Source organism: Poecilia mexicana, unplaced genomic scaffold, assembly GCF_051168715.1.
Source record: "Poecilia mexicana isolate PSO_F unplaced genomic scaffold, ASM5116871v1 scaffold_14, whole genome shotgun sequence".
In the NCBI taxonomy this organism is placed as follows: Eukaryota; Metazoa; Chordata; class Actinopteri; order Cyprinodontiformes; family Poeciliidae; genus Poecilia; species Poecilia mexicana.
This window is the reverse complement of record NW_028263383.1, coordinates 23,479,461-23,492,588: the sequence shown is the minus strand read 5'-3', so window position 1 is coordinate 23,492,588 and position 13,128 is coordinate 23,479,461. Positions and strand designations below refer to the sequence as shown.

General features: G+C 43.2%; 1 protein-coding gene across 4 annotated transcripts in view; it reads left to right on the top strand.

Moving 5' to 3' along the window:
• amot (angiomotin) overlaps positions 1-13,128 on the top strand; it is a 93,622-nt gene that overhangs the window by 26,010 nt on the left and 54,484 nt on the right. For all 4 annotated transcript variants that reach the window (XM_088012374.1, XM_088012372.1, XM_088012371.1 and 1 more), the window contains 3 exons: positions 6,631-6,775; positions 9,757-9,849; positions 10,268-10,413. In XM_088012374.1, the coding sequence (XP_087868500.1) occupies positions 6,631-6,775; positions 9,757-9,849; positions 10,268-10,413 (384 nt within the window). The remainder of the gene's footprint in view (positions 1-6,630; positions 6,776-9,756; positions 9,850-10,267; positions 10,414-13,128) is intronic.

Here is a 13,128-nt window from a genome sequence, read left to right as displayed (position 1 = left end):
TTGGGGCAAGTTACAACAGTGCAATTGAGCTATGCAGTGTGGGTCCCTAGGCAAGACCCTTGGAGCTATATAGCCTACCTCATACAATGAGAGACACTGATAAGCATGACATGCCGGCTCAGACGTCGCCCGGCCAAACAAGGTCTGCGTCAGGTGCTGGGGAACCAGAGCACCTTGATGAAAAATGGGCTACTGGAACAAGACGGAAATGGGCGAGAGACGAAAACATGGATCTGTTGGAATGCTACTACTCAAGTAACCCTAGTCAGAGGGGTTACATGCAAAGACTGAGGGTGGAATGGTTACTTCGACACCCACAGTCTACAATGACTGCCAAACAACTAGTAGCTCAGTGCTCCAACATCCGCAAACGGCAACTGCTATCACAACTTGAGATTGACGAGGTACAACACAAATGCTACGGCATAAGGGAGGAGCCCAAAGGTAAGGTCAGGGGGGAGTTAACTACTCCCCACCCCGAGACTGGGTATGCAGCCCCAGTAATGAACGAACTATCAAAGCTGAACGAGACAGCAACTGACCTGAGACCCGAATGAACACCAGGCAACCCTGACGCCAATTACAACGGCTGAGTGAATGCAGCATTGAGAACAATCCCTACCAACACCATAACAGAAACCAATGAGCTGATATACAACTCAGCATCAGTGATCCTTGAAATGCTCGGCTATAAGAGCAACCATAAGACCCAATATCCATCATCAGTACCCAAGAAGTACAGCCAGATACTGGAAAGGCATATGGGAAAGGGAGGCGTCCCACAACAGCAAGGCACAGTGGCTAACCTCTCTACGAGAGGACCACAGCAACCTCCCTGAACAAGCCCCGGTAACCATCACTGTGGCAGATGTCCAAGAAAGAGTCTCGGGTATGAAAAACTGGACAGCACCAGGGCCTGACATGATCCATGCCTACTGGCTAAAGAAACTCACTGCCCTCCATGAGCGACTGGCAGCTCAACTGAACCAGCTGCTACAGAATGGGACTCACCCTGAATGGTTAACTGAAGGGCGCACAATCCTGATCCAGAAGGATCCCTCAAAGGGTTCAGTCCCATCCAACTATCGGCCAATAACCTGTCTCTCTACAACATGGAAGCTCATGTCAGGCATCATAGCGGCTAAGATAAGCGGACACATGGATAAATACATGAGCATCAATGAGCATCGGCATTTTGCGAGACTGCAAAACCCGACACACCAACCTGTGCACCGCTTGGATTGATTACAAGAAAGCCTATGACTCAATGCCACACACCTGGATCATTGAATGCTTAGAGATGTACAACATCAATAGGACTCTAAGAGCCTTCATTGCAAACTCGATGGGGCTGTGGAAAACCACCCTTGAAGCCAACTGCAAACCGCTTGCACAAGTGTCCATCAAATGTGGCATATACCAAGGAGATGCTCTGTCCCCACTGCTGTTCTGCATAGGCCTGAACCCCCTCAGCCAAATCATCAACAAGACTGGCTACGGATACCGACTTAAGAATGGGGCCACAATCAGTCACCTCCTCTACATGGATGACATCAAGCTGTACGCCAAGAGCGAGCGAGACATCGACTCACTGATCCACACCACCAGGATCTACAGCACTGACATTGGGATGTCATTCGGACTAGAGAAGTGTGGCCGGATGGTTACAAAGAGAGGGAAGGTCGTCCGCACAGAAGGGGTCTCACTCCCAGAGGGAACGATAGCAGACATAGAGCACAGCTACAAGTACCTGGGAATACCACAAGCAAATGGCAACCTCGATGAGGTCACAAGGAAAGGAGCCACAGCCAAATACCTCCAACGAATAAGGCAAGTCCTGAGAAGCCAGCTCAATGGCAAGAACAAGATCCGTGCAATAAACAGCTATGCCTTACCAGTAATCAGATACCCTGCCGGAATAATTAGCTGGCCAATGGAAGAGATGAAGGCCACGGATGTTAAGACTCGGAAGCTACTAACCATGCATGGAGGGTTCCACCCCAAATCCAGCACCCTGAGACTGTACACGAGCCGTAAGGAAGGAGGCAGAGGACTAGTGAGTGTGAGAGCCACTGTCCAGGATGAAACATCTAAGATCCATAAATACATCAAGGACAAAGCCTCAACGGACGATGTGCTCAGCGAATGTCTCAGGCAATGGGGAACAGAGGACGAGGTGCTGGAGGAACCATCATGGGAAGACAAGCCCCTACATGGGATGTACCACCGACAAATAACTGAAGTGGCTGATATCAGGAAATCCTACCAATGGCTGGAGAAAGCTGGACTCAAGGACAGCACGGAGGCCCTCATCCTGGCCGCCCAGGAACAGGCCCTAAACACCAGAGCAATAGAAGCTCAGATCTACCACACCAGACAAGACCCAAGGTGTAGGTTGTGCAAGGAGGCCTCTGAGACAGTCCAGCACATAACAGCAGGGTGCAAGATGCTGGCAGGGAAAGCGTACATGGAACGACATAACCAAGTGGCGGGCATAGTGTACAGGAACATCTGTGCAGAATATGGACTGGAAGCCCCGAGGTCAAAATGGGGAACACCCCCAAAGGTGGTGGAGAATGACCGAGCTAAGATCCTGTGGGACTTCCAGATCCAGACAGACAAGATGGTAATGTCGAACCAACCGGACATTGTGGTGGTGGATAAAGAACAGAGGAAAGCCGTTGTGGTGGATGTAGCAATACCAAGTGACCACAACATCAGGAAAAAGGAGCATGAGAAACTGGAGAAATACCAGGGCCTCAGAGAGGAACTGGAGAAGGCCTGGAAGGTGAAGACCACAGTGGTGCCTGTGGTCATCGGGGCCCTCGGGGCAGTCACCCCCAAACTGGAGCAGTGGCTCAAACAGATCCCAGGAACAACATCAGACATCTCAGTCCAGAAATGTGCAGTTCTAGGCACAGCCAAGATACTGCGCAGAACCCTCAAGCTCCCAGGCCTCTGGTAGAGGACCCGAGCTCAGAGGATGAAAGAGACCACCCACGGAGGGTGAGAGGGGAATTTTTATTTTTTTTTTTTATGTGTGTGTGTGTGTAGAATCGTGGCTCTGGAAAGGCATATGGGAAAGGGAGGCATCCCACAACAGCAATGCACAGTGGCTAACCTCTCTACGAGAGGACTACAGCAACCTCCCTGAACAAGCCCCGGTAACCATCACTGTGGCAGATGTCCAAGAAAGAGTCTTGGGTATGGAAAACTGGACAGCATCAGGACCTGACATGATCCATGCCTATTGGCTGAAGAAACTCACTGCCCTCCATGAGAGACTGGCAGCTCAACTGAACCAACTGCTACAAAATGGGACTCACCCTGAATGGTTAACTGAAGGGCACACAATCCTGATCCAGAAGGATCCCTCAAAGGGTTCAATCCCATCCAACTATCGGCCAATAACCTGTCTCTCTACAACATGGAAGCTCATGTCAGGCACCATAGCAGCTAAGATAAGCGGGCACATGGATAAATACATGAGCACAGCACAGAAGGGCATAGGCATAAATAGCAGAGGAGCCAAACACCAACTCCTTGTAGACCACACAGTCGCCTGAGACTGCAAAATCCGACACACCAACCTGTGCACCTCTTGGATTGATTACAAGAAAGCCTATGACTCAATGCCACATACTTGGATCATTGAATGCTTAGAGATGTACAACATCAATAGGACTCTAAGAGCCTTCATTGCAAACTCGATGGGGCTGTGGAAAACCACCCTTGAAGCCAACTGCAAACCACTTGCACAAGTGTCCATCAAATGTGGTATATACCAAGGAGATGCTCTGTCCCCACTGCTGTTCTGCATAGGCCTGAACCCCCTCAGCCAAATCATCAACAAGACTGGCTACGGATACCTACTCAAGAATGGGGCCACAATCAGTCACCTCCTCTACATGGATGACATCAAGCTGTACGCCAAGAGCGAGCGAGACATCGACTCACTGATCCACACCACCAGGATCTACAGCACTGACATTGGGATGTCATTCGGACTAGAGAAGTGTGGTCGGACGGTTACATAAAGAGGGAAGGTCTTCCACACAGAAGGGGTCTCACTCCCAGAAGGAACAATAGCAGACATAGAGCACAGTTACAAGTACCTGGGAATAACAGAAGCAAATGGCAACCTCGATGAGGTCACAAGGAAAGGAGCCACAGCCAAATACCTCCAACGAATAAGGCAAGTCCTGAGAAGCCAGCTCAATGACAAGAACAAGATCCGTGCAATAAACAGCTATGCCTTACCAGTAATCAGATACCCTGCCGGAATAATTAGCTGGCCAATGGAAGAGATGAAGGCCACGGATGTTAAGACTCGGAAGCTACCAACCATGCATGGAGGGTTCCACCCCAAATCCAGCACCCTGAGACTGTACACGAGCCGTAAGGAAGGAGGCAGAGGACTAGTGAGTGTGAGAGCAACTGTCCAGGATGAAACATCCAAGATCCATAAATACATCAAGGACAAAGCCTCAACAGACAATGTGCTCAGCGAATGTCTCAGACAATGGGGAACAGAGGACGAGGTGCTGGAGGCACCATCAGCCCCTACATGGGATGTACCACCGACAAATAACTGAAGTGGCTGATATCAGGAAATCCTACCAATGGCTGGAAAAAGCTGGATTCAAGGACAGCACAGAGGCCCTCATCCTGGCCGACCAAGAACAGGCCCTAAACACCAGAGCAATAGAGGCTCAGATCTACCACACCAGACAAGACCCAAAGTGTAGGTTGTGCAAGGAGGCCCCTGAGACAGTCCAGCACATAACAGCAGGGTGCAAGATGCTGGCAGGGAAAGCGTACATGGAACGACATAACCAAGTGGTGGGCATAGTGTACAGGAACATCTGTGCAGAATATGACTGGAAGCCCCAAGATCAAAGTGGGGAACACCCCCAAAGGTGGTGGAGAATGACCGAGCTAAGATCCTGTGGGACTTCCAGATCCAGACAGACAAGATGGTAATGGAGAACCAACCGGACATTGTGGTGGTGGATAAAGAACAGAGGAAAGCCGTTGTGGTGGATGTAGCAATACCAAGTGACCACAACATCACGAAAAAGGAGCAGGAGAAACTGGAGAAATACCAGGGCCTCAGAGAGGAACTGGAAAAGGCCTGGAAGGTGAAGACCACAGTGGTGCCTGTGGTCATCGGGGCCCTCGGGGCAGTCACCCCCAAACTGGAGCAGTGGCTCAAACAGATCCCAGGAACAACATCAGACATTTCAGTCCAGAAATGTGCAGTTCTAGGCACAGCCAAGATACTGGAGGAGAACCTGAAGCTACCAGGCCTCTGGTAGAGGACCCGAGCTCAGAGGATGAAAGAGACCACCCGCGGAGGGTGAGAAGGGAATTTTTTTAAATATATATGTAGCAGTGACATGCGGTGAGGTTCATAGCTGGTGAGGCAATGACTTAATCATAATCAGATTTACAAATATAGCCCCCGGTATGTTATTGTTTACACATGGAAATTTCAGCAAAAACACAGTTCCTTTACATGCCATCCATAGCCGCGCTGCTGCAGTAGAATAATTCCCTTAACTCAACGAAACTTGGAAATTTAGGTATTATTAATTTAGTGCTATGCTGCACAGCAAAGGGAAAAACCAAAGTACAACTCAAAACCACTTCTTTCTCGCTCTCTGTATCTCCCAAGCACACAGACTTGTTGCCATCCTTTATGTTTCAGGATTCAACACCAAAAAACACTCAAATGTTTCCCACACAAGGAACAATACATTCAGTCTGTTGCAGTGGTATAGTTTTAATGTTTATTTTGCGATTATTAATAAGTGATTGCTGTGGTGATTATAACTACTGCTGATATTAGTTAATCTAACACAGCAGTTTGTGGGTTATGTTTCTTCTCTGTATTCTTTACACATACAAACTGTACCTCACAAAATGAACATTTCATTAATAAACTAAACAAAAAATGTTATTGCCGTCTTACTTATAAATGAAGTCTGTGCGCCAGTCATTCTGCACAAAACTATCAGTTCATCCAAAGCCAAGTCTATCCTTGACACAAATTGAGAAAAGATGGCAAGGAAAGCAGTAATGGCTGTTTCTAGCAGGACATCCACAAAATCTGTCTTTTCTTGTATACCACTCCATTTGAGAAGAGCGGTACCCTTCTTTCTCGAAGCAAACCTTTCAGCTCCGGTGTTGGTTATCCTTTAGCATCATTTCCTGCTTTGATTGAAAATCCACTTTAGAAAAATGTTTAAGTGTAGAAATGTAGTCATTGGAGTTTCTCCAATGTATTGAAGGCAAGTTATGTATACCCCTTCTCCAACACACTTGAATTAAATGAAGCGCTTGTTACCAGGCCTCTGCAGAGCTTAATGACTGCTGGTGAGCGTATGTTGGAGCAGAGATCTAAAAGTTGCAGGATGGTAGCTCTTGAGGACTGGACTTGGACACCTCTAGTGCAACCTATCTTTTATCACTACATCATACTATTGAGTTGCAAAAGTAGCTTAGAGGTGGTAAGGGGACTATGTTAAAAAATAACTTGTGTCTGGCCATGACCAGCTCTAATAATTGATACTAAGTGGGTATACATCAATGAATCAGTCGCTTAATGTATGCTTTGTTTTTGGGTAGTTGGAAACAGAGATACAGCTAGTGTCAGAGGCCTATGAAAACCTTGCCAAGTCTTCCTCTAAGAGAGAAGCATTGGAGAAAACTATGAGGAGCAAGTTGGAGCTACAAGTGCACCGACTGCATGACTTCAACAGAGACCTGCGAGGTGAGAACTAAGAAAAGGATTAATTATTTACTATTTTGTAAAGATGCTTTTGCAAGCTAGACAGTAGTTCAATGTGAATTTTAAATGATATGATAATTCTGTCAAAAATAATGTAGATCTAATTATCAGACAATATGAAGCATAACTGGAGACAGGTAAATATTCACATAAAGAACATTTATTGAACAAAACATGGATATGTTATACGTGAGCTTATTGTTCATTTGTTAGCTTTGGAATTTCTTGAGTTAACTAGTGCTTCTCAATTCCAGTCCTCAGGCTGGAATTGCTCTGCATGTTTTAGATGTGCCTCTGTTCTAGAACAGCTGATTCAACTGATTGCATGACTATCAGGTACTGCAGAAGCCTGTTAATCACCCACAGATTCAATCCAGGTGTGTCGCAGAAGGGAAACACCTAAAACATGCAGATCAGGGGGGCGTGAGGACCGGAATTGAGAAACACTGAGTTAACTGAAGTTTTCTAATAATCTATTCTTCCCCCCTTTTTTTTCATTCATCATCCATGAGCTCTAAAATCTCTAAAATCTGGGTGGCTGCTCTTAACATCAGTAACTAATTTTTCAACATCACAGCAATCATGTCTCTTGTTAAATAACTAGGAAATGGTCTAACATTACCTTGAAGTTACTCAGCCATTGTCTACAGCAGAGGTTCCCAAACTATGGGGCGCGCCCCCTAGAGGGGGTGCTGTGCCATTGCAGGGGGGGTCGGGAAGCCGTCTGGATGAACAAAACAAAACAAAACATAAACGCTGTATGCGCTGGGTTTTTACCTTAAAATGGCCAACTCTCTGTTATTCCTATGTCAATTTGATACAATAGAGGCTTCCACACTTCCCATATTTGTGTCCTCTGTCACTTTTATCAGCAGTTAAAACTGTTTAATCCGTTGTTAACATGTTGTAACCTGTTTTTCCGAGCCGCCTTTAAACATCACAGCAATGTCATAGCACAACATGAGCGCTATGACGCTCGCGCTGGGTTTAGACCTGTGCGGCAGTGAAGGAGACCTGCTGCTGCTGTACAGAACTACGCAGGTGTGTTAGAATCACGGCAGCAAACCAGCAAAACGCAAAGAACTTTTCACAGTTTTTCCCCCAAACTAACAGACTGTTGAGTCATGCTGTTGGATGCAGGTAAAGTTAGCTAAAAGATGACTAGCTAATATCAATACAGCACCTTAAGCTTGTTAACAAGTAGCCTGTAGGCTACTGATGTTGTTGTCTATGTTCAGCTACGATTCATTTTGCCCCCCAAAGAGTTGATTCCCCCCCTTGTTCATCTGGAGCCGGAGCTGAGTATAACAGGGAGTCTCTAAGAATCCACCCCTCACCCCCTTCGCTCACACACATCGTTCAACCAGACAGCTATTTGTAAGCCATCCGGGGGAAAACACTGGGGGGGCCTAGGAGAAAAAGTTTGGGAACCACTGGTCTACAGAATACCCACCGGCCACTTAGTGAGGTACGCCTTGGTGGTACCTAGTTAGACCTGCTTCTTTTTCTTTATAACTGTCTTAATTCTTCATGACATAGTTTAAACAACGATGATATATTCCTGAGTTTTTGGTCTATAATGACCGTACATCACTATGGGTGCTTCAAAGATATAAGGTCATTATGTCAGGTGCACATCCATAATTAAAATTTCCTGTTACATCACTTCCCAAAAGTGCTGTGTTGGATTGAGACCTGATAATTGGACATTGGAGTACAGGTAACTTGTTGTCATTCCCTGGTAAAGCAGGTAGACTATATTTAATCATTGCTCACCAGACACGAGTTCCAAATTATATCAAGCAAATATCTCACACCATTGAACCATGAGCAACTTAAACAGTTGTTGCAAGGTAGCATCAATCCATGCTTCCATGTTTTCTACTTCAAATTTTCACCCTAGCATTTAAATGTTTCAGCTGAAATTGAGATTTGTCAGAGAGGGTAACTGTTTTCTGTTCTTTTGTTATTCAGCTTTGAGGAACTGAATTGGGTGTTCTGCATAGTTACAAACTCATTGTATATTTTCTGTTCTCTGAATAATTCATTGTAAACCTGATAAATGGATGTGTATGAAAATTCCAAAAGACCAGGAGTTTCTGAAATAACTGGTTGTGAGTTATGTTTGTGTGCATGCTGCAAATGGTAGAGAAATAACTTACTCTTCCAGGAAAATCATTCAGATGACATCATTGCTGGTGATGCTGAAGTAAATCTTACATAGTTTTGGATAGTTTTCTTTTGCAATTTAGGGTTGCATTTGCTCTTCGGGAACCTTTACCACAGTTGAATTAACTTTATACATTTGAAAAATATTGAAAATTACTGTCACAGGAACATTAATCAACTTTTAGATGAACTTGTAGCCTTTACTTTTAACATATCTATCATTACGTTTCTGAACTTCTCAATCAGCTCTTGCATTTGCTTTATATGCTCTGTATTAGTGCATAAAATGTGTTTACTTTAGATAGGCTGAATGAAAACCTTGAATGCTCCTGTCATAATATGATTTTATATTTAGCTTAAAGCATAGCTATAATGCAAGTGTTAGTCGTCTATAATGCAAGTGTTAGTCGTCTCTTTATGGGTACCAAGAAATCGAATTATATTATTTTAACATATCAAAAAATAAACAGAAATAAGTTTATGTCATAACATTATTTTATGTGTTTCATTCCAAAGGCATGTACATTTAAATAAATATATATATTTAAGAAATAAAGCATTGTAATTCACTGAAAGGGTGATGATCTATGTGTCTTCAGACTGAAATAAAGCCACAGTTTTTATCTCTCATAAAGGTTAACAAAAAATTATCTTATCCAAGCCATTGGATCCCCACTCTTTAATAAGACTTGTGACAACTTAACAAAGTGTTAACATGACAGATTTTTAAATTATTTTTAAAATATTATTTGTTTATGCATGTCATGATGCATTTGTCTTATGATATTTTAAAGAGCGCATGGAGACTGCTAATAAACAGCTCGCCTCTAAAGAGTGTGACAGCTCTGAAGACAATCGGAAAACCATCTCCCAGCTGGTTGCTCAGAGTGAGTGACAGGCACACACGCACGCACACACATACACACACACACACGCACACGTGACTCGGCAATCCAATTGTGTATATTAGCTTAGAACATTTTTGAAACAACTCTGAACTGAGATATTGTGTATTAAAATTTGAAGGCCATGACCGCTCCAACTTGTAAATAAATGTATTTTTGATTTTAGAAGTGCCTTTCAATATTCCTTTTACTAGAGAAAGTTCTTTAGGGGTGTTGTAGCTGAATCAGCTTTTATTGATCATTAGATTTGTTGGAACTAAATTAAGCTGACTACAGGCAAGAGCCATGAAGCCAATGAATCGGCAGAATTCAGTCTACATGCATTTAAAATACACAAAATGAAGGGGTGCTTTATATATTCAGCGACCATAAATGTGTTTATATTCTATTGTCCATTAAGATAAAGAAATTCTGCGGGAGAAGGAAAAGCTGGAGATGGAGCTGAATGCACTGCGCTCAACTGCAGATGACCAAAGGAGACACATTGAGATCAGAGACCAAGCGCTGAACAATGCCCAGGCAAAAGTGGTTAAACTGGAGGAGGAGGTGAGAAAAATATAGATTAACTTTGCATCCTGATATATTACTAAATTATCTCAACAGATAAAGAAGAGGAGGCATTCTATTAATTGGACCAGATAACTGCAAATGTAGATCTTTGGGATTTACTTCACCCCTCGATAGCAAATGCGAGTGTTCTATTACAATATCAAACTAGAACTGCAAGCAGTTACAATGGGTTCTTCACCCAATCCAGCAGGTCCTTCCCATGCACCGCCCCATCCATGTAGACATCACTTGACATGCGTATTAATATGTTTTCCATACCCGGAATTAAACCTGCAGCCTCAGAGTCCATCACATTACTCAGCGAGCTATTTCACTGTGCTTACTCATGTTGGCTGAGAAAACAAATTCAAAATGAATTTATTGATCCCGCAAGGAAATGAAGTGAAATACATGGCTCAACCCAGAATCAAACCTGATTCAGAGTCCATTGCATTACTCACTGAACTATACTGTTTAATGCACTCATGTTCATAGTCAAACAGAAAGGGGATTCGCTGACATTTGATTTAGCATTGAGGGCACAGGACTGCATTATTTTAAGATAAATTATAAAAAAATCTAAATTGTGAATGTGTCCTGGTCAGTCACAATAAAGTATATCTGGATTAAGCCATTAAAAGTTGACAAACGTAAAATACACAAATGAAGCACCCTGACTGGGACGTTGACTGGGCCTGTGGCTGGCCCAGATAAGGTGGGTTTGGCACCATCATGTGGCCAATTAGGATCACTACACAATGTGGTCAGAATCTGAAAATTACACTAACTAATGAAACTTGCTTCTCCTTTATAATATATTTTTATGTTGATTTGTTGAAATATGAATGGAAAAAAAAAACATTAAACATTACGAGCACTTAGAGTGAAAGTTTGATTCACTGTTATTCAAACAAAGAAGCTCAGATTCTTACTAAACTTTGAAGGATGACTGAGGCTGATGTGTTCCACTAGTATGAGCAGTTTAGTTAGGATGGAGAAAGAAAAAACAAAGTGAAGCATATGAAGATAGGTCCATACACAGAGTGGATGAAATATTCAGAACAATTCAGAGAAAGCATCCTGAAAATTTGAGCCCATTTGGATGAACATGTAATTTTTTTTTTTTAGATTTTTTTAAAAGTTTGGAGGTCAAATGTAGTACTTTTCAAGTTTTTGTTAATAACCCAACCATACTTCAACCAATCATGACCATACTCAAAATACAAGTTAGTACAAAGTTTGGCGGAAATCCGATCAGCGGTTTTTGCGTAGCAAATTTTGCAATTTTACAGCGCCACCAAGTGGTAGACATTGACAAAAACTAGCTAGACATGATCGATATTGTGTTTGTACTTGGTGGTACGAAGGAAACTGTGAAATGTTTTATGGTTCCAAAATTATGGGCAATTGAAATTTGCAGCTACATACGATGTTTAATTATGTATGTATTGCCATCACTGATTATATGTAAGCCTGTCACAATAACAAATTTTGTTGAGCGATTGTCTAAAAAATTATTGCGATATTGTTTAAAGACCTTTTGACACTCATTTAATAGAAATTACTAATATTGCATGCAATTTCGTGCCATATATAGATACACTTTATTTTCAAAAGAACACATAACACTGGAACTGATAAACTAAATAAACAAAACAACCAAAAACTAAAAGGATTCTCAGTCTCCATTAACAAAATACGTACTTGAATAACTAAACAACATAAAGCCAAAGTGGAACTAAATACTGCATTCAACCAAAAGAGTGCAGATTATGAAGTCTGTATACTATTGTTAATCTTTCCTGATGAACCTCCAAACTTCGTGGGGGAAACACAGTAGAGCTCCTTCTAACGCCTAGGCTGAAGTGGTTGGGGACTTCAGGGTTAACTCCCTTAGTGGTTCACAGCGGTGTGGTGCGGCAAGCAAGAGACAGTCAAAGGTTCCTTCGGAAGCTGAACATTTATTTCTAGTGCGGTAACAAATATACGACCACTAACTGAACGATCGCTCTCCTGCACATGGAACTCTACTTACCGTACTATAAGGCGCACCTAAAAACCTTCAATTTCCTCAAAAGCCGACAGTGCACCTTATAATCCGGTTCGCCTTATATATGGACCAATATTGAGCCACAACAGGTCTAGCAACTACGGTAAGCAGCCGGCGACTTCATTTTCGCCCGTAAAAGAAGAAGCGCACGGTGCATGCTGGAATAGTTGTCAGAACGCTGGTTTGTAATCTATTAATAAAATTTGACTGACCTATCTACCTACCCACTGTCTAGAACAGTGGTTCTTAACCTGGGTTCGATCGAACCCCAGGGGTTCGATGAGTCGGTCTCGGGGGTTCAGCGGAGCCTCTGCCGCGGAGGTAAAGACACATTTGTGTAAAGTCGTGATGACGCCCCGCTTTGTCATCACTTGCTGCAGAGGATCACATTACATTGCTTAGCCAATCAGTGCTGCGGAGGAGAACTGATTGAAGGAGCTCCACTCTCAGCATGGATTTGAACTTGTGTCTTTAATTACTTCAGCAAAACTCACAGTTTTACCAAATTCTGTAGCTTTCGGTGTACTTCTAGTTACATTACTAAATCAGAATATTGCAGTCTTTATTATTTATTATTAATTTTTCATTCTCTTAAGAATGTAGAGCTAATTAAATGATCTAAACAAAACCTTAAAGTGGTTCCAGTTTCTCTCGATGGCCAA